This window comes from Rhipicephalus microplus, chromosome 3 (assembly GCF_043290135.1).
Source record: "Rhipicephalus microplus isolate Deutch F79 chromosome 3, USDA_Rmic, whole genome shotgun sequence".
Classification (NCBI taxonomy): Eukaryota; Metazoa; Arthropoda; class Arachnida; order Ixodida; family Ixodidae; genus Rhipicephalus; species Rhipicephalus microplus.
In genome coordinates, this window is record NC_134702.1 from 166880133 (window position 1) to 166901862 (window position 21730).

The 21730-nt window shown below is 45.6% G+C and overlaps 1 protein-coding gene across 3 annotated transcripts in view; it reads right to left on the minus strand.

The window, feature by feature from the left end:
* Positions 1-7015: 7015 nt before the first annotated feature.
* LOC142803426 (uncharacterized) overlaps positions 7016-21730 on the minus strand; it is a 107882-nt gene continuing 93167 nt past the window's right edge. Inside the window, exons 13-16 of one of the 3 annotated variants that reach the window (XM_075888546.1) lie at positions 20086-20121; positions 11857-11883; positions 8362-9189; positions 7016-7192 (exon numbers count right to left, since the gene is read on the minus strand). In XM_075888546.1, coding sequence (XP_075744661.1) covers positions 7047-7192; positions 8362-9189; positions 11857-11883; positions 20086-20121 — 1037 coding nt within the window. In that variant the 3' untranslated portion in view covers positions 7016-7046. The remainder of the gene's footprint in view (positions 7193-8361; positions 9190-11856; positions 11884-20085; positions 20122-21730) is intronic. The other 2 variants (XM_075888547.1, XM_075888548.1) reach the window with 2 other exon arrangements.

Sequence of the window (21730 nt, forward strand, 5' to 3'; positions counted from 1 at the left end):
TGAACCTGACAGCTTTCCTCTGAATCTTTTCCAATTTATTGATGTTATTTTTGGTATACGGGTCCCATACTACAGCAGCATACTCAAGTTTTGGTCTAACGTATGAATGGTAGCAAAGAAGTTTAACACTTGGAGGCGAATTACGAAGTTTGTGTCTCAAGAAACACAGTTTTCGAAAAGCGGAGGAGCAGATGTTTTCTATGTGCAAGTTCCAGGAAAGATTACTAGTGAACGTTACGCCTAAGTATTTGAAGCTGTTGACTTGGTTCACCGCGCATGATCCCAGTGTGTACTGAAATTGGAATGGAGATTTTTCGCGCGTTATGCGGAGGGAAACAGTTTTTTCTGCGTTGACAACCATGCCCCAATCCCTGCACCAACTGTATATATTGTCCAGGTTTGTGTTAAGTTCCACTTGATCTTGCATGCTGGGGATTTCACGGAATAAAATACAGTCATCTGCAAACAGCCGGACATGAGTGGTAGGTGTAACTACAGTGACGATATCATTGATGTATAACAGAAAAAGCAACGGCCCCAGAACACTACCTTGAGGCACTCCGGATGTGACAGGAAGGCAGCTCGAGGCATGACCATCAATCAAGACATACTGCTCTCTATTCATCAGATACCTGGACACCCACGCTACCAAACTTTCGGGAAGATTTATATTTTTTAATTTTTGAATTAATTTGTCATGAGAAACTTTGTCAAATGCTTTGCTAAGATCAAGAAAAATTGTGTCTACCTGAACATTATTATCAAGGGCTTTTGCAAACTCGTGTGTGACGGTGACCAGTTGAGTCACAGTCGAATAGCCTTTCCTAAAACCATGTTGGAAGCTTGTTAGAATCGAGTGTCTATCAAGGAATTCAAGAATACGGTTGGCTATGATATGTTCAATTAATTTGCAGCACGTTGAAGTTAAAGATATAGGACGGTAGTTATCCGGAATTAATGGATCCCCTTTTTTAAAGATAGGGATGACTCTAGCGATCCTCCAGTCACGTGGTAGTGTTGCAGTTAACAGGGACGCTTGGAAGATTTCAACAAGAAATTTGGCGACGCATTCAGCATAACGCCGAAGAAACACATTGGGAAGGTCATCAGGACAACAGCATTTTTTTTGCTTTCAAGTTTAAAATCATTCAAACCAAACCACAATAAGAAATGAAATTCGCTTCACATGGTTCAAACAAAAACGTTTCTGGTACACATATTGCTGAATTGGCAAACACGCTCTGAAAATAACTGTTGAAGTGATTTGCGACGTCACTGCGATTTGTAACCGTGCGCCCTTTGACAGAAATTGACGTTACTGGTTTTTTGTTATCGGATAGATAACTCCAGAACTTTGTTGGGTCGCTTTTAATAAAGTTTGGCATTAACGTTTTAAAGTAATAGTCTTTGGATTGCTGCATTTCACTTGCCAGGCTTCTTTGTAGCTTTTGGATCACATCTCGCTGGGCATGCCTCTTTTTCAATTTTTTAATTTTCCGCTTTAGATGGATGATACTCCGTGTCATCCAAGGTGTGCGTTTGTTAGTTTTTTTACGTTTGTTCGGTACAAAGTTGGTGATACAGTAGCGGCATACTTCCAAAAAGCGATCCCAAAGAGCGCATGCGTCATTGACATCATTGCTGAAGTCAACTAAGGCCGCTTCCATATGTTTAATCACGCAAGCGTCGTTTGCTCTAGAATAATCTTTAAAAGTTTGAACAGACGGTTTTTTATAACAAACGAATTTCAGGGACAACAATGTGATGAATGTAAGGCTCACAGAAACAGAAATAATAATAATAAAACCTTGGGTTTGTTGAAGTGCAGGTGACACCCGCATCGCAAAGGAGACGCTCTTTCATCCACACCAACTAATGCTATTAAAAAAACGTTCCACGACCACTCCTTCCAGCATTCCTAATCAACAGCGAGAACAAGTCAAAGTTGTCCCCATTCCGCTACTGCCCCCCCCCCCCCAACACGAGCATAAAAAGGGTAGAAGGCGGGCCAGGGCAAAGGCTAGAACAAAAGGCTCAGGAACACGCCATGGAGTGTTGCTTCGTGCTTCGCCGATGCGGCACGGTATCCCGAGGGGAAGGCGTACGCGGCAGTGATCATCAACCACGAAGACAGCGTCGCAAAGTCCACAATGGTCCGGACGACGATAGCTGAAATAGCAGAGAACGTGGTGACAACAGGAGGCCCACAATTTACTGTGACTAGGGATTGGTGGTAAGAGACTTTGCTAAGGCACAATATCGGAAACGGCTTTGCGGATTTTCCGAGACAGGGAGATCAAGCCCCACGCACTCATTTCGTTCCAAGCTCACGAGGGATGCATTGACGGAGTCAGCCCACATAGCTGGGCGAGGACTAGAAAAACCACGCAGCTATCGGGGGGCGCTGCGCATATGTTAGAAAAACGGGACCCTCCCATCTCGCATAACGAACTAACAAAGCATTTTTACCTGGCGCGGAGACAATACCCTCCACCACGCAGAAAACTAAGCAGCCTTCAGGCTCTGAAACTGAGGCCTCTTCAAGTAGGGGCGTGCCATAACCTCGTGCTATTGCACAAGATTTACGCTGAAATACAGACAACTGATGTTCTTTCTGCAATGATATAGCTAGTTTAGAACACGTGCTCTGGTGATGCCCCGCCTTACGCTGTGGTCACGTCATCACGCCGTCCAAATGGGAGGGTGCTATTTCAAGCTCCGGACTCGAACAACAGTTATGCGCACTTCAACGGGCCCGTGACGCTGCAGAGAGGCTTCGTATTTCTGTTCCGACGTGGGAGCGGCCCGCTACTTGCTGAAGCACATTCCTAGGGGCTAAATGAAGGTCATTCATTCCTATATCCACGATCAGTTAATGCACACTCATTTGATGATGCTGATGATGATGATGACGATGCCCCTTGGATTATTGGCACCTACACATTCAGGGGAATCGGCCAAGAGTTAGATAAAAGATAAATCATACATCTGCACTTATGATTAATATTTTGTAGGAGCTAAAAAACATTGCGAATAAAATTTTTCATGTAACGTTAATTTTACAGGAATCTAATTTTAGCTTGACCAATATTGCGTAAACTCTTATACCGAAGACCAAAAGTGCTCACAGGCTAAAACAAACTTCGTTTTCGTCTTGCCCATTGACTATATTGATGTCCCCACCCTTCAAGTATTATATTTCGTGACTGTTTATTCAAAGAAATATTTAGTTTTCGAATGCGTTCAGGAACACTCAGACGATCAAGGATGTCGTGTAAATCATTGACGTCTTTCGGTGACCGATGACGAGTGAAATAGCAAAAGATCCGAATTTAATATCTGATAATAAAATCGCATCACCGCCTTATTACCCCACGCTGGTTAAAAAATCGCAACAAATCCACGAAGTGATTGATGATGAGTGGGCTTAGCAGTGGGATTGTTCGGTGTTACCGTGAATCACCCATGAGATTGACTATTAACGTAAGTAATTGAGCGGCAAATCGGTGTGATTATATATACAATGTTTATTGATAAATGGTATGTTATGTTGAGTTGTAAATTTCATTTTGGCTTCATTATGATTGCTTTGTGGTGTCGGATCTAGCCTAAGTTGGCAACGACGAGATCTGTGCACATATGGAATGCATCGCGAATTATACACAAGCGCCATATACTGCACAATCTAGTCGTAGTTAACCATCATCATCGTCATCGTGTATAGTAGGTATCTCGCATGTGTTATGTCCTGATGGCAGACGGAGAATGTGTGGCCTGTAATGATATTGTCCTTCATGGTCATCAGCGTCATCATCATCAGGCTACGCCGCGCATGAAGTGCAGGCGAAACGATTCAAAAGTATAGCCGTATCGCCATTGTCATCGATATCGACCAAAATATATGCTTAACCGTAAGGAGCTTCACCCCTAAAAAATATTCTACAAATAGGGTTATTAACCTGCATTTTGCAGCCCTGCCCGATCATTAAGCACGTATATATATATATATATATATATTTCAACTAAAGGTGTTTCTTGGGCATGCTGGTACGACACAGTGAAAAAGGAACAGCGCGAAAAACGAGACCAGACAAAGTACACATACAGAGTGCTGACTTGCAACAGAAACTTTATTTTTCAAACCACGCATATATACATATGCAGTAGAACAAAAAAAGAAGAAACAAAAGGGACAGTCGATGAAAAAAAAAACAAAATTATTCTCATAGCTCGTGACCAGATAAGAAGACAACTTGATTTTTTGAGAGGGCAACCGGGGCGTGGTTTTCTTTTTTAGTTCCACTGCATAGGTATATATGCTTGGTTTGAAGAACAAAGTTTTCGTTGTCAGTCAGCGCTGTGTATGTGTACTTCTTTGTCTGGTCTCTCGTTTTCGCACAGTTTCGTTATATATTTTCCTTTCTTTTGTGGAGGTGGGGGCTACTTTCGAGCATCAGCGTGGCTCTGTGGCAGAATATTTAGTTGTAACGCAGAGGGCACGTGTTGAAATTCTATTGTATTCGTTTTTTTTTCTACTTTTCGTGTGAAAGCGGTAACTAAAACTGGTGGCGGAAATAGCAGACAACTGCGGTGCCACAAATGACTGTTGGAGTCATCTTATCACAGCTACCCTATGAAACAACTCGCACAACGGTTCTATACAGAGTCAGGTCACTGATGATGAACCTAAACTATGTGATAACCTTAAAGATCGGCTCATTCTTTAGCAGCAATATTTTGTTCTACACGTGAAGCACCGAAATACCCAGTACGTCTTTGCAATGCAATAAGCACACACGCATATGCAGAATGTGCCTATGCTGTTGCTGACGAGGATAAAGAAATATGGATGGACGTCTTCTTAATGGGTATAGGACACTTTAAACCACCCACTCGTTGAAAAATTCATGTCGATTCACGCAATTCGAGCGAGATCACTTGTCTTTCGTGAAAAATGCGGCCACGAAGAGGCACCCATTTATGACCCGCCGCGGTGGTCTATAGTGGCTAAGGTACTCGGCTGCTGACCCGCAGGTCGCCGGATCCAAGTCCGGCTACGGCGGTTGCATTTTCGATGGGAGCAAAATTGTTGTAGGCCCGTATGCTCAGACTTGGGTTGATGTTAAAACCCCAGGTGGTCGAAATTTCCGGAGCCCTCTACTACAGCGTTTCTCATGTTTCTATGGTAGTTTTGCAACGTTGAACGACACATATCGATCGTAAAACCAATCAAAGGGCTGTCATTTACATTTCGTCACTTGTTTTTTTACAGGTAACTTCGGTCGAAAGTAACAAAGTCATTTTCTGCTCGAAGTACGCAATCAGTGTCAATTTCACCCTTAATATTCGGTGAGTATATCGAATTATTTTATTAATATTTTATTTATTTATGAATACTGCAATCCCTACTAGGGATTTTGGCAGAGTGGGTTACATGAATTACATCAATACTCAATATGAAGACGAACAAATTTTCAAATCAGGAAGATAAAAACACACATAAACGAAAGTACGCACACAGCAACCCAAATATGCAAAAATTGGAACGTTTATGGGGACAGAGCTTAATTGGCATGCTATATTAAACATTGTTATTGAGGCTAGAAGAAAACAATGTTAAGAATGGCTGTAAAACTTCGGTGTTGGTGAGTTTGTTCCAGTTGTTTATAGTTCGTGGAAAGAATGAATATTTAAAGCAGTTGTTACGGGTTGCATATTATGTGCAACCTACAAGAGTTCTAAAAAAATTGAGTATACTAGCCCTTGGCCCTCGACACAACTTTCTTAGGTGAACAACTTTTCTCACGTCAGTAATTAAAAAAATGAAGAGGATTTGCCTAATTAGTTTAAAAACTGTAATTTTAGTTGCGGCAAAACATTTTCACCTTGATATAGTAGGTGTGCGCACTTGACTGGAGCGTGACTGTCATACACAGAATGTTTGAACAGGATATGTATTGTCTTGAAAAGAGCACACTCTATATTATATACGCTTGCATGTTTGCAGACATCGGGGGCATGAGGGGGAGGGGGGATGGTTGAGACAGCGCCCCCTCCACTCAGCTAGAAACGTGTGTGCAGTTCTCCTTTAGGGGAGGGGGCAGGGAGACCAAACTTTGCCGCAGTACGTACCTTCACGATCATCAATGGGGCACATTTAGCACACCTCCTCTTAGGTGACAAGGACGGGGGCTCATCGCCTGCACTTCGAGCGCTCCTATGCCCCCTGTTACGCAGTTACTAGAGGGCGAATTCACAAGCAGACACACGAACGCACGAGCACTTCAGTCAGGAGTATATGCCTGTATCGAAACGAACACTTTACGACACGGCTACTGCCACGGCGCCTGTATCGACAAGTCAGGTGTCCATTTGCCAAGTCCTACAAGAAAATGACGCTGAGAAATCAGCAGCGTTTGATAGGCCACTTCAAATTAGTGTCACCAAAAAAAGGCACCTGCTATTTTATGGGCTAAGCTCCCTTTAGCCCAACCTTGTCACTAGTCACGCGTAACCGAGAGAAGAAGAGAAGAGCTAGAAAAGAAGGCAAAACAAATGAGTGACCATTTCTCGTCTTACTTCCTAGATGGCGTTACTCTGCCGCCACACTCAGTAGTGCCGCTACTCTCCGATTGGCTGCTGTGCGCACTTTGCATGAGCGCGCGGAGAACAAGTGCCTTCCTCACTCCTCTGGATAGTCGCCATACGTGGCGGATCGTTGGTGGGGCATGGACGAAGCAGAGCGGTGGGTGCGTTGAAGACGCTTGCGCTCTGCTTCCTTGGCTCGCATCTCGTCAAAGTTACCCGCGCACTGTCTGCATTCTCGAACAAAACTAGACGCATGGATGCATGCACGGACGGACGGACACACGGACGGATGGACGCTTCGCCCCACTCATCATCATTCACTCCATGGATATGCTATGATTTTTTGTGGTCTGTCCGCGCCACTATCTGCGGCCAAGCGGTTCACGCTTGCTTCCGGAATTCCGCAACCTACTACTTATGAAAAAACTTTGATGCTATGTCGCGTGCAGTTTATTCATCTAGACCTGATGCAGACGCGTGATATTTTTTTCGAATGTGCCTTCTTTGCCAGTGTGGGCATGGAGTTCCACGGAAGGTGGTGCATCCCCAGATGGTATCAAGATTGGAGCGTACTTTGCCCTAGTGTCGTCCGGGAAAGGTATACCTGGAAAATAATAAAACAATTTATTGTCAGCTAAGCCACATAGAATAAAATTTAAGTTCAGAGAATGCACTACACGCATAAATGTCGCTTGCACCGGCAAAGCAAGTTGATATTTGTGCGACAAAATTGTGCGACACTCACTATCGGACAGGGTGTCCGTTAACTTAGACAGCCACGCCACACAATCTCCAGTAAGGGTGCCCATCACATTGAAGACTGCTATCGTGACAGCGCAACAGTTATGCACGTGTGGCGGCTCAGCCGACTGGTGACGTAGTAATGTTTAGGCTTGAGTGGTCGGACTGGTGAGCAGACAAATGATGTGGCAGGTCAGTTTGTGCGAGGAACTCTGGCTCAATAATTTGTGTGGGAGACACATTCGCAATAAAGTAAGCCTGGTTATGAAGAAAACCACTGCACAGTGTGATGAGGCCGTAGATAAGAGCTATGCAGCATAAGCGCACGTATTGGACTTCATGGTGACAAAACCAATGTCTGGACGCGATGGGCGCCGCATGCAGACCGAGAAAAGCGTCGCACCGTGCGCTCAATAAGGTCCCGGTTTGTGGCAAACGAACAACCCGCATTATCCGCTTTTCAACACTCACAAGTAAACACTACGTTAACTTTTTGTGAAATCAGTCACAGAAATTGAATAAATTCATTAGGCCGTGACCTTCCGAACTAATATAATGCACTTTTCAAACTTTACCCTAGCTAGAATTCACACCTAAATGCCCGTTTGGCGCACCTGCAACTCAGATTGTTGTCATCCAATTATTCACCCCTTAGAGCAGCAAGTAAGAGTTTTTAAAAGTCCTTAAAGCATGATAGTGTGTTTTTAGACGTACCCAAAGCTTTATTTCAAGAGGGAGGGGGGTATGTGTGCACGTATGTATACTCGTGCCAGGTTGAAAATTTTCGCAGGAGTTATCACACCTCCTTCTCCCTTTTTCCGGCTATTCATAGGGCTTCACATCGCAAAGTTTATTTTTCGAGTTGGTGTTGATGCTCCGCACACAAATATCTTCTTGAGAAACTCGAACGAATCTCTCAGGTAAGACTCTAAATTATTCCTCGAACGTGTCGCACTACATTCATACCTTTTATTTTTTTATTCTGCCAAAAGAATGCTGCCATCAAATGTTTACATATCAAGCCACACCTACCTCCGCGATGAGCTTGTGCGAGCACTCGGGTGGCATTCAAGGCTGCGGACGCCTCCTTGACCAGTGCCCTGCTCAGAGAAATTACTGGTGGCTCTATGACAGGGAAAGCAGCCGCGTTGATGCTACGGCGCACCCTGGGCCCACTTTCCTCGCCCCTAGAGGAGCCTGCAGGCGCCACCGTCGACAGTTCAGCTGCGCCAGCTGGTTCGCCTGAAGCCTTGTCGCTTGCAGTCACCGCTCCTTCCGCACTCAATGTGTCTTTGCCAGTAGAGGTGTCCTCGGTGTTTGCTCTCTCCTCACCTGCACTTTTCGTGGTTCCTTCGCTTACGTCCGGTGGCGAAGTTTCGCCTTTCTCAGATTTCTCGGGAGCCGTACTTAATTTCTCGGAAGTTCCGGTCGACGTAGCAGACTCCGATGCAGTATCACCGCCGGCAACACTCGTATCTTCTATAGACTGCGTCGATTTGTCGCCTTCACTCACCGTGCCTCCCTCAGTGCTGATCAACTTGTGCGTGGAAGCATCGGATGAGCCTTCGCCGCCATTCGATTCTGTGACGTGACTCAGTTCTGTTTTCACGCTCGTTTCTTCTGAGCCAGTGAACTTCTCCTCTTGGGATGACTCATTTTTGTCAGTGTTATTTGCGCTATCGGTCACATTGTCACCACTTGCACTCGAAGTTGAGAGCTCGTCTCGGGCCGTAGAGCTTTGCGGTACAGTATCAACCCCGGAGTGATTTCCTGTACTAAGAGTGTCCGGCGGGCTGTCAGGGCCAGCAGACGAATGCGGTACAGTTGCATTGTCATCTGGATATCCCGTAGTCTCAGAACCTGTAGAAATAAGGTACAGTCCGGCTTCTTTCGCTACGCAATAATTACGCGTATTCCACAAAAATTATTAGCATGTGAAACAAACGCCATACGTGCCCCATGTGACCAGCGGAATGCACTGTGGCAAGCATGCTTTTAAATATTTCTGTCAGGATCAGGGTTGCCTTTAACTACCTTACGTTCAGGAACAACCCACCTACGTTCCAGGAGAGAAAAAATAAAGTTTAATCAAGACATCCCAATATTCAATGTTAAGGACGCGTGACATTGATGATATTTGAGCAGCGTTTCATCTTATTTCATCCGTGAAAAAAGCAGAAATTAGGCTAGGCACAAACCAATTGATTACATTGGTAACCTTCAGCGCCTCTGGTAAAATTTCGAACCATTCAAAAAAAGCAAGCAGTTTGAAAATCCAGACGCCCGTAAAAAAGGCAGACATGTGCCCCGCCACGGTGGTATAGTGGCCAAGATACTCGACTGCTGACCCGCAGGTGACGGCAACTAATCCCAGCAGCAGCGGCTGCATTTTCGATGGAAGTGAAAATGCTGTAGGATCGTGTGCTCGGATTTAGCTTCAGGATAAAAAACCCAAGGTGGTCGAAATTTTCAGAGCCCTCGCCCTCGTCATCTGTCATCATCATATGGTGGTTTTTGGACGTTAAACACCACATATCAATCATCAATAAAAGGCAGATATTTCGCAGTTTTGTAACTTGTGAAACTTAGTGCTTGAGACGGGCTGAAGTAATAAACAATATAAGTGATATTGATACGTCGCTTCAGGGGAAAGCGAAACCCTACGGTGAAACTACGCTAATTGGCATGTTAAAAATCACTCTTTGATTTGAGTCTTACCGCAACAGCAACAAAAAAAAACCATAAAGTACACGGCAGAGAAGAAAACACATCCACACGCAGATCACTATATCGTATGAGCTTCAAGGTTAAGAGACATACGTCAAGGAGTACAGCAATAGCGGCGCGAATTTATTAACGTGATTGTTCGTATTTGAATTCGATACATATACGCCACCTGCACTGCATTAATGTTATCTCATGGAGCATTTTATCCTATAGAGAGTTCACATAAAAACAAATGGAGCTGTTCATTGAAACGTTCTCAATGTTTTTCTCCACAAAGGCGAAGTACTCGCGGATAACCATGCGATATAATTTTTTTGTGTGTAATGCCTGTTATGCACGATGTCTAGAGATGACCAAGTCTTGTCGTTGCAAATCTGGTCCTTAGAAATGAAGCTGACTCTAATAAAGACATTAGAGTCTGAACCACGCTGATATAACCCAAACAAAAGATGGCAGAAAAGAAAGCATCTGCGTTATTTAGCCATAAAACTTTACCATTTCTTTCCGTGAGCACTGTACGTGATACATCAAATTAGGAGGTGCCACCACATTTCGGAGGTAGTTCTTTAATTATTTACACCTACATACACAAGTGTGAATCTTATGGCGCACGTGAACTAAACACATTACTTACAGGACGTCAAAAGAGTGCGATTACATGCATGTAATTTGTATGACATCATGCGGCACACAAGTGATATTGTCATAACGGCTGGAAGACGTCATGATAGTTTCATTCGAATATAATATTCCATACTGCGCGTACACATGCAAGTCAAACATGCACTTATGAATCTTGTGAGGTGTAAAAAAAGACACAGATTATACATATAATCAATTGCACACTGTGATATAGTTAATTCATAATGTACCATGCAAGGCACGCATTAACGACGCTTGGCACACAGCTGCGCGAAATAAGCAAAATAGCGAGGAGACCATTGCGTTAACAACCTCGGCGATCCATTTCCGTCTGTTGATTGCGTCCCTGGTATTCATCAACAGACAATAGTAACTTCAGCGCGAAGAAAATGGTTGGACGTAACAGCCGGGGAAGGTTTGTATTCGGTGTGTTCTTTGTTAACCGAAAAAAATTGCACCATAGCTCAACTTATAATAGTTGAGAACCTAAATTCATGTAGATTTTGCAGAACCACATTAAGAAATCACGGGATCGATCGTGCCCTATTGGTAATGAGAGTATAATGGTTATTGCGGCGACTAAACTGAGTTGGCGATTTTTTTCGGAGATCTCATGCTATACTTTTAGGCGACTGTTTTATTAGCTTGCATTCCTTAACAATCTTTCAATGTTAACCACTCTTGCCCCACCGTGGTGTTTTAGTGGCTAAGGTACTCGGCTGCGGACCCGCAAGTCGCGGGATTGAATCCCGGCAGCAGTGGCTGTACTTCCAATGGAGGCGAAAATGTTGTAGGCCCGTGTGCTCAGATTTGGGTGCACGTAAAAGAACCCCAGGTGGTCCAAATTTCCGGAGCCCTCCACTACGGCATCCCTCATAATCATATCGTGGTTTTGGGCCATTAAACCCCACCAATCAATCAATCAATGTTAACCACTCACTTCAGAACTTCATTAGAAACGTGGACGTTGGTACTATGCCAACGTTTGAAGCAAGCAACGATCGTTTTCAAGACGATTACGATGGGCAACTGAACGTTGGAGTATCGGAGTTGTAATCTTCGCATGCAGCTAGTCATGAGCTATTCTGAAGGTTTACTGAAGTGCTACTAAAGAGTTACAGCTATACAGCGTCTAAAATTACGGCAGAAATCACTTGCCTTTGCTGTCAGTTGCGTTGCTTCCACCTGCGTAGAGGAATGAGGTTGGCGTTTAACGGATACTGCGTAGATGTGAACAGCTGGTGCGTGATCAGTTCTCTCTTAAATAGATCATTGCTTTTCAGGAAGCTTCCGAAATTGTAAAATTGTTTTCAGCGTACTTAGTGCGCTATTTCTATGTTTTATTGATTTGTCAGTAATAGTAACGCAAGTAAGTCACCGCTAAACAACAGAATTCCTGCAGCTGACTCTCAGAATCAAGCGTGGTCAGAATTGCACTCCAGAAGTTTAGAGGTGGAGGCCTTCACCCTATATTATGCCGGCCTCCAAATTGGCCGCACGCCTATGTCAGCGCCTGTATCAGTGTTCACTTTAGCCAGCTGCTTTTAGCAAGGTTTTTATATCACCATATTTTCATTAGAACGAGCACGTGCCCTCTTATATGCTGCACTCTGGTGCTTAAACAAGCGCTGAATCGGTAACCGAGAGCTTCAGCATGTGCTAGTGAATTTTTTTTTGCTAGAAAATAATCGACCACGTTTACAACGCCCAGGCCACCGCTGATTGTTATTATTATCGAGGATAAATACTACGCGTCAGCTACGGGCTTGTACCCAATTATGAAATACACCGAAATCGATAAGTTCCACCCAGAGATGAGGAGAGAAATGACTAACAGATTGGGTATCGTGAAGCATGGTATAATGGCAAAAGTCCTCAAATTCCGTGTACACGAGGCGAGATAGGAGACATTAAAAGCAAAGAAATGCAAATAACCACAATTTGCAGCATGGATGCAGCATTTTTTGAAAGCTGGGCTGTGACTTCATGTTGACGACCGTGTTCACGTGTTGGCAAATAATTTTATTTCTTGCTCCTTACGGTATTTCGTGTTTCTTCGATGAAAAAAAAAACTTTCTCTGTGCAGTACAAAGGAATTGTTGGTACAACCTACTTTCCTGCTGTGTAGTATAGCGGTCAACCACTGATGTCTATTGAACGCCTTCCCACTGTATAACAAGTTACTATAAATAGGAGATTAAACTTGCCCCACCAAACTTTATTAGGCATGGACGAAAATTCAGCCAGTCGGTAGCCGAGATGCTACGAAAATGAGCGACATATTTTAGCATAGGACAAGGCAAATACTTTAGAATTAAGTTCTATTGTCGGCCAATAACCACGTGTTCTTCTCTCTGCAAATGATATCATGCAACCCAGCCCGACTGCGTCGTAAGCTCATGAGCCTGGTGCTTCGCTCGTTTGGGCATCGTTGTCTCTACAGTCATCTTAGCCGCCGCTGGCTTCCAACGCGTATCATAGCCGCCCTCTATAGTGATAGAATAACATCATTGTTCTTGAGATCGTTCTGAAAGTGGGTCACTCATCCGAAAAAAAAAAAAAACAATGCCTCCACGGAATTCCGAGCGGAATCGTGAGAAAACGCATTTCTCGCACCGAGAGAGAACACTGCTGCTGTTAAGACATTCGCATTCACTGACTTCTGCCATCGCTTTTAGAGGGCCAAGCCAGCAAATGGCCGAGGCACTGTATACGACTAACCCGGCGCGCAAACCAGTCGGTGCAAACGGTCGCACGCCCCTCGCCACGCTCTCAACGTTACAAGGAAGGTGGCGCCATATATTGAACAAACCTGCAAAAACTCCTTTTTGCGCTCAGTAAATTGTATAAATGGCCTTTGTGTCTTTCCTAATAGTAAATAATGGAGGCTTCATACAATTTAGGTTTGTTTTTAAGAGACGAACACGCTCGTCTACGATTTGTACTGCGAAAGTTTGAGTGTTTTAAATGTCTAAATTGAGCGCTCCTTAAAGCATCGTGATGGCAACAATGACAATGTTCCAAGATGTCAGCGCTTTTGTGGTTATAGCTTTTTCGGCGCGACTTTTCCTCTAGAGCCAGTCTATTAACTCTATGGTTTTACAGTGGCGTCTTGAGCACACTATTTCGAATGTTCATGAGAGGCACCCAGCCAGCGAACGGTCGAGAGTGAGGCTGGGTGCCTCACTCTCGACCGTTCGAGAGTGAGGCACCCACTAGAATTAGATGGAGCCTTAGGCCCCTGTAGAATTAGATGGAGGCACTAGAATTAGATGGAGCACCCACTAGAATTATATGGAGCCTTAGGCCCCTGTAGGGCCTAAGGCTCCATCTAATTGTGATTCATCTAGTTACTGCAACAATAGTTATTAACCGATATTATGAAAGTGCAAGTCCTAATTTGAGTACCGTCATTCATTCAAAGTTAATGCTAGCGCGCACACTGCAGAGACTACGGGTGGCGTTAAGCAGATGCTACGTTGTGAAGGGGCTGGCAGTGGCTTCCGGGTAAAATTCAGGGAGACTCAATTGAGACAGCCGAATGGGAGCCAATAAATACTAATAATGTGCCGTGCAAATATTCGTGTCGAAAAAAGCTGCAACTTTTAAGTTGTTGCATTATCGGCAAACGAGTGCCTCCGAGATGGCAAAATGTATGTATATCCTACAATATTATTGATGGCGAGCTACTACGTTACCACAAAAACTTATTTGCGTGAGCGAAGTAATAACGAACAACACTTGAGGGCATTGAGTTTGTCGGAGCTAACGCGAGAAAGATTCAGTGCCGACAGCGTTGAGTTTCGAACTGATTTTTATTCTTGAATTGCACACGACGTACGACCATATTGCGAAATTCTTCTTCCTTGACGAGCGCCGCGTGGCGAGGCGCTGCAGGGCTCCTTGCTGGAGAGCCTGAGCCATAGCAGTCGCCCAGTGAACATGCTTGGATGTGGGCATCTTGACAAGAGATGCAAGTCCCCCGCGGACGTGAGAGCGGTGACATATGCGGGTTTCAGTCGACCGGTAGCCACGGCGCCTTCGCTACCGTTGATGTCAAGTGTGAACGTCTTAGGTGTACGGTGGAGTACTCGAATTTGGGCATGATAGGCCAATGTGAGCGGTGATGGTATTTGATCATGCCGAACGAAAACATGACAGCAGTCATATAGATCCTAGCTGACGAAGACAGACTTGGGCTGTCGATTGGCCGGAATTGCGAAAGCAAGGGTCCGAAACGTAGTGTGTGGCTCTCGAATTAAGTGGAGGCATCATGAGTTGAAGGTGGCGACAACGGCTCGAAGAATTTTCTAGCAAGACGCAGGAAAACGAAGTAGACTCGCTCGGCTCACGAACAGACGAGATCCGCCTTAAATGCTAATCAGATGCCACGAAGTACGAAGTAAAGATGGTCGAGCCAACGTTCCTTTGGCTGGTGAGCAGTGAGGGCAGCTTTCAGTTGTTGATGAAGCCGGTCCACCATGCTATTAGCGATAGGATGGTAGGCAGTCGTGCGAATGTGTCAAGTGTCCAGAATATTTGCATGTGCGGTAAAAAGGACGGATCGAAATTGAAGACCGTGATCAGTGGTGATGACGGAAAGGCATGCGAAGCGTGACACCCAACCGTTGGTGAAACCCATATTAGCCGTAGGTGCTCCAATGTTGGAAATCGGCAATGCTCCCGGCCATCGGGTGAAGTCATCCACACACGTACCAGGTAACAGGCTACTCGTGATGGCAGAAGAGAACCAACAATGCCCAGTTGTACGCGGGGAAACCTTTCGTCCGGACGCCGAAAGGGGAATGTTGTGAAAGTCTGACGGTGAACTTTACCACACAGGCACTGACGGCAGGTACGCACCCAGCGTCGGACGTCAACATTAATACTTGGCCACAGGAAACCAGATGTGACAAGCTTCTGTGTCGCATCAACACTAGAGTGGTTGATGTCGTGCCGTTGATAGAAAATTGCATGACGAAAAGCTGAAGGCACGACGTAGCAGGTAATATGTTTCACGCGATAATAAATAGGTAGTAAGTGAAACGTGAAACTCCTTGATGATAGTGACATTTACTAAGAGCGAACACGATGCAGCTCAAGATTGTTGCTCGGGGCTGCTTCAAGTTGTTTCATGTACAATGGTGGCTGGATCGGCCAGGCATCTATGTGGGCGAGTGTTCAATCAGCAGCATTTTCCGGCTCATGGACGTGTCTGAGACCCACGGTGAACTCGGAGATAAAGCATAGTAAACGTATCTCCCCTGCAGTGTAATTGCTGCGATTGCGATGAAAGGTAAGCGTCAGGGGCTTGTGGTCTCTAACGACGCAAAGTCCCGGCCCTCCAGTAAATGGCGAAAATGCTTGATGGCGAGGTACATCATGAGGAGTTCGCGGGCAAATGCACTGTAATAAATGCGAAACGTTTCTTAGCAAACTTCGGCGGGTTCAAATCTATCTATCTATCTATCTATCTATCTATCTATCTATCTATCTATCTATCTATCTATCTATCTATCTATCTATCTATCTATCTATCTATCTATCTATCTATCTATCTATCTATCTATCTATCTATCTATCTATCTATCTGTTTGTCTGTCTGTCTGTCATTCTGTCGGTGTGTCCATCTATATATCTATCTACCTTTAGTGGCTATCTATGGCAAAATTGGTATGATCTAACATCTCTGTACAACGAGCATAAGTGACAAGTCGTAACATGAAAATCACGATATGTGAATCATAAATGTCACGATTTATATTTCAGGCTCTTGCTGATCCTGCAGTGGTTTAGTTCACATGACATATCGCAAAACTAGCATTGTATGACCGCGGGGTATGTCATGACTGCATGGCGAACAGAACTGACTGGTCCTCACGTGAAAAGCATAACATGCGGGACGTGTAATACGTGACTACTTGCCATGCTCATGATGACCTCGCGGTCATTTCGCTTGCTTCACGTACATCATATTTGGTATTACGGGACGTGTATGGATGATGAAAATATAGGACTGGTCGAAACATAATAATCACGAGATACGTGTCATGTAAGAACATGACTTAATGCCACGCTCATGATACGCTCACGGTTGTTTGGCTAAGCTTCACATACAGACAATTTGGTATTACGTGACGTCAATGAAAAATGAAGGTATATGACTGGTGCAATCGACCGCAAGCGCATCATGGCATGCCTGTCATGCAAGAGCATGACTACATGGCACACTCATGATGAGCTCGCGGTCGTTCTTCGCTTCCGGTGGCTTCAATTTTCGCGAGAAAAAAACAAAGGGCTGCCAACAGGATACGTGCTGCTCAAGAACGGCGCCAACTTCCACGCCCGGTGCACAAGTGATGAGACGAATTGGGGCATCAGTAACAGGATGTATGTGCGTGGTGGTGTCTTCCAGAGCCGTCTTGGCAGTGATGAAAGCAGGTGCAGCGTCCTTGGTCCAGTCTAGTGGCACAGCTGGGCTCTCTTTTAGTCAATAGATCAATCTTGGGCATTAGGAAGGTGTCACGCTCTGGAAAAAGGCAGCGATGAAAGTATAGTAGGCCGAGAAACTCTCCAAGTTTTGTCAGTGAAATTGAGCGTGGAAAGTCTTCAGTTTTCAGTTCAGGGCGTGGAAAGTCTTCAGGAAACTCGTCGGTTTGCTGACGAGTGGTTGGACACCGTGAGGAGTGACAAGGTAGCCTAAGAACTCGATGGTAGCGACGACGACGATGCACTTATAGGAATTGATTACGACGCCATAATGGTCCAAGTGGGGGACAGGGTGCGCAATTGGGCTTCATGCTTAGGGCCGGAAAAGCTTGCGACAAGGTGGCCATCAAGGTAAGTAAATACGAAATCGACATCTCGCATCACCCCGTTAAACGTGGTATTAAAAGTCTGTGCAGCGTTGGGCCATCCAACAGACATCGTTACGTATTCAAACAGACCTAATGGTGTGGTGATGGAAAGCCTCGAAACGTTGCTGGGTTCTACAGGAACGTCATAGTGAGCCTTGAATAAGTCAATCTTAGAGAAGATCATACATTTAGTCAAATGTGAAGCGATAATCCCCCCACGGGATTCAGTCACCAGGATTTTTCTTCAGCACTACGTGGATGGCGATGCCCCAGTTGCTTAAGGAAGGCCGCTCAATGCCAAGTGCGAGCGTGTGCTCAAGCTGATGGCAGGCGATGGCTAGGCGTTCTCCAGACAATTGATGAGACCGTGTGAAAATGACAGATGCAATGATGACAATATGGTGAGTGATGAATGATTCACCAACTCTCGAGCGTAAGGCTTCGGTAATGCTAGAAAGTCGGCAAGTAGTTTCGCAATCGACGAAGTGGGTATGAGAGCTCGAAGTCCTGTTGACGGGAAAGTACAACGTATGTCGTTGTTGGACAGGTGGGCGTTGAAATTGATGAGGCGATGAGCATGCATGTCGATAGCATGGTTGGAAAAAATTTAAGTGAACCCCAAGAACAGCTTGCGAGACGTTAGCGAGGATGAAAATTCAGGGAAACGCACGACGCAGTCCAACGTCAAGTGTAAGAGGCCGTTGGCCGCGTATGCAGATGGCGAAATTGTTAATCACTTGGAGTAGGCAGGTGTGTTCGTAGTGATGGTGGTCTGCACATGAGACTTGTATGGCGCTAACCCGGGCTCCTCCGTATACTATAGAGCAAGCGCCTTTGATATCAGAAACATTTAGAAAGCAACATAACTTTCGACCAGCACCACTTGCCACCTTCAGTGCCCGGTCGTCGCATTTCTCGACCAGGCGCACGGGTGAGTGCACTTGCGAGCACGAGTGGAAGCACCGAATAGATGTTCATACCAGCACCTGGTCAAGGAAGACCCGGCACGTAGTGTACTGGTTGGCCGACGTCCTGGAGAGTGTGGTGGCGTCGAGGACCGACTATGTAACTAGAACGTTGATGACGGTTGGTGATGCGAAGGTATAAAAGCATCCAGACGCTTTACAAAGGCGACCAATGGTTCTCTATGCTCGTAAGGGTGAGGCCTGCAGCAGTGGCCGATGGCGATATGTTAACGGTGTTCACGCTATGCCCCCTGAGTGGTTGGTCACTCGATCAGCCTTTTCAGTGAGCGCGTATATTGAATCATCTCTTGCAGCCACCAGGACCGAGACCATGCTGTGCGGTAAGCGCTGAAGAGACTACTCACGCAACAGCTACTCCATTTGTGGGGTGGAGGCGCCACCAAGCAGCTGGCGTATGCGTCGCAGGAGCTGAGATGGGTGAAAGTCACTGAGCTCTGTAGCTGTGATGAGCTGTTGGTGTCTGCTGTGCTCGGTCCCAGAATTGTGGGTTGTGGGAACTCATAGCTACCTTGAACGTGCCATGGGAATGGCTCGGGTGCGGCGACGCTAAATATCACCTGAGTCGTTGGCTACGTCCGGAGCTAAGGAGGGCACCTGATTCCAGTACTTGGTTTGTTGACTGCTGATTCGCCGTACATGAAAGTGTGCCTGAACTTTCAGGAACAGTGTGCTCTGGTTTTTTGGCCAAAATGATGGCAGTTTGATATGATGGAACGCACCCACCGCGACACCACCAGGTGTGGTGTCTTCTTGGGCGTCAGGACCACCAGGAAGGGTGAAGAGCTGGTGGAATCCAAGCGTAATAATTGGAGCTGCGTGTTCTTTACCGGGACACCATTAACTATCTGAGCTAACAAATAAACATCCTTCCTCGAGGGTGTTGAGCTCAAATTCATTCTTATTCTCCTAGTGCACCCGCCGCGCGTGCGAAATGTCAATTTCTTTGACAGGCGTGGCCGGCCGAGGCGCCCGTATTGTATGAGGAGCCATTCAGTACTAATAATTTACCTTGTAGTAATTTTTGTAAAAAGAGCTGAAACTTGTAAGTTGTTGCAGTATAAGCAAACAAGTGCCTCTGGAACATCATAATGTATATAATACATAGCATATAAATGATGGAAAGCTGCTACCTCATCACAAAAAGTTATTTGGTGAGTTAGCCATAACGAATAACACTTGCGGGAACATCATTGATTTCAGCTACCCACTGCCCCACCGCGGTGGTTTAGTGGCTAAGGTACTCGGCTGCTGACCCGCAGGCCACGGGTTCGTACCCCGCCTGTGGGGGCTGCATTTTCGATGGAGGCAGAAATGTTGTAGGCCCATGTGCTCAGATTTGGGTGCACGTTAAAGAACCCCAGGTGGTCGAAATTTTCGGAGCCCTCCATTAAGGCGTCTTCCATATTCATATATGGTTTTGGGGCGTTAAACCCCACATGTCAATTTATCAAATTAGCTACCCACTGGTGGTTGGCGCACCGCAACCAAGCATTAGCTTATGAACAGACAGTAGCGACTATAATAAAACAAAACAAGCTCCTTACCATGACCAGCGTCGTCTTCCAGAGCACGTCCTTCCTCTGAAAATGAGGTGCCGTACAATTTGCGCCTGAACTATTTCAATGAAGTTTGTCGAAGTCTAGGGCTGCAAGACATGCCTTAGTACCCTGCGAAATATTGCTACACAATAAAACTCACAACTTTCATGGTTGATTATTATTAATAATATTATTATTATTATTGCGATAGTCACATTATGAGCAGTCTCAACCGGATTTTGCCATGACCATACCAGGTGCAGTCGTGTCTCGTAGCCCATTTGAAGATCGCCGGTGCTCCTAAGTACTACTTGCGGATAAAAAGTGTGAGCAGGGACGACGAACGTGGTTGAAGCAGATATCAGACGAGCTGGTCCAACTCCATCACTTTGAAGGCTTGCGAAAAAAAAAAGGTCCTACCCCCCCCCCCCCCCTTCTGCTAGGTAGACCTGCTGTCGAATGCTCGAGCAGAGAAAAGAGAAAAAACACCACGACTGTCTTTAAAGGGCCACTCACCTGGCACCATACCAAATTTTAGTAAGACAGTGGAAGTTGTTGGGTGTCCGATGAGGAATGTTTGGCCACAAAAATTTTTCGAATTGGTTCATTATGAGCGGACAAAACAGGTTTTTTTTTTTTTGAAGCGGCGCGAAACGAGGGTGAGAGGAGGCGATCTTGAAACCGTTGCCGCTCCTCCACGTAGGCTTCGCAAGCCAAATCTCCTCCCCACACTCTCCGGCAAACGACCAAGAGGTGACGTGCGCATGACGTGCCCAAACAAGCCCAGCCCCCGTGCACGCGAGCTGCGCTGCTTTGTTGACCAGTGTTATTTTGTGGTCTTCTGCTTGTTTCTGCGGGATCGTTTGGAAACGCTGGCTTAGACGTGGTAGAGTAGATGAGTACAATGAGTGAGGGAACGCGTAGGGGCGTCCCATGGCGGTCGTCTGCTCAATGCGCTAACCGTGGGTACCCGAACGCATGCGAAACGCTGGCACATTAGCTCCGCATCTCGTAGCATTTCACGGGAAAAAATTGTAAGAAAAACGTGCACGATTTGTATTGCGTCTTATTATTTATTGCAAGTTTTATTCATCTCTTAAACCAACAAATACTTAAACTACGCATGTTGTGTTAAACAATTTTTGCCATGTCACGTGGTATACTCTTGACAACGTCAGAGCAGAGTCGTCTAAGTAGAGGACTAACGTCACTGCATTGCTGTGTTCGTTGGGCCATTCCTACGCCTACGTTATGCCCTCATTCTCTACGCATGCGCCGGCAAAGGGGCGAGGGAGCAGCTTTCATCTTGAAATTTGACGCATTTCCGCGGCGCGTAGCGTGGCAAATTTTCGCAGACGTGATCATGAACGCCTCGCCTACGCATTGCGCTTGTCAGCTTAAAATTGTCAAACCTGCTGAGTGGACCTTTAACGAGCATTAAAAGGCACAATAAGGTAGGGGGCGGTGTTGCTTGAACAGCAACATAGGACATGGTTTTAAAGGCTCGATCGCCATCACTGGCTTGCGCGCTGTGTTGCTATCTCTGCCGACATCAGTGAGAGGCTCGTACACTGTTCTATGTGCTACGCTCTGAGTGCGAAGCGACTGGGCGAAAAGCGTCCTTGGAATGGTCGTATTTTCTTAAACCAGC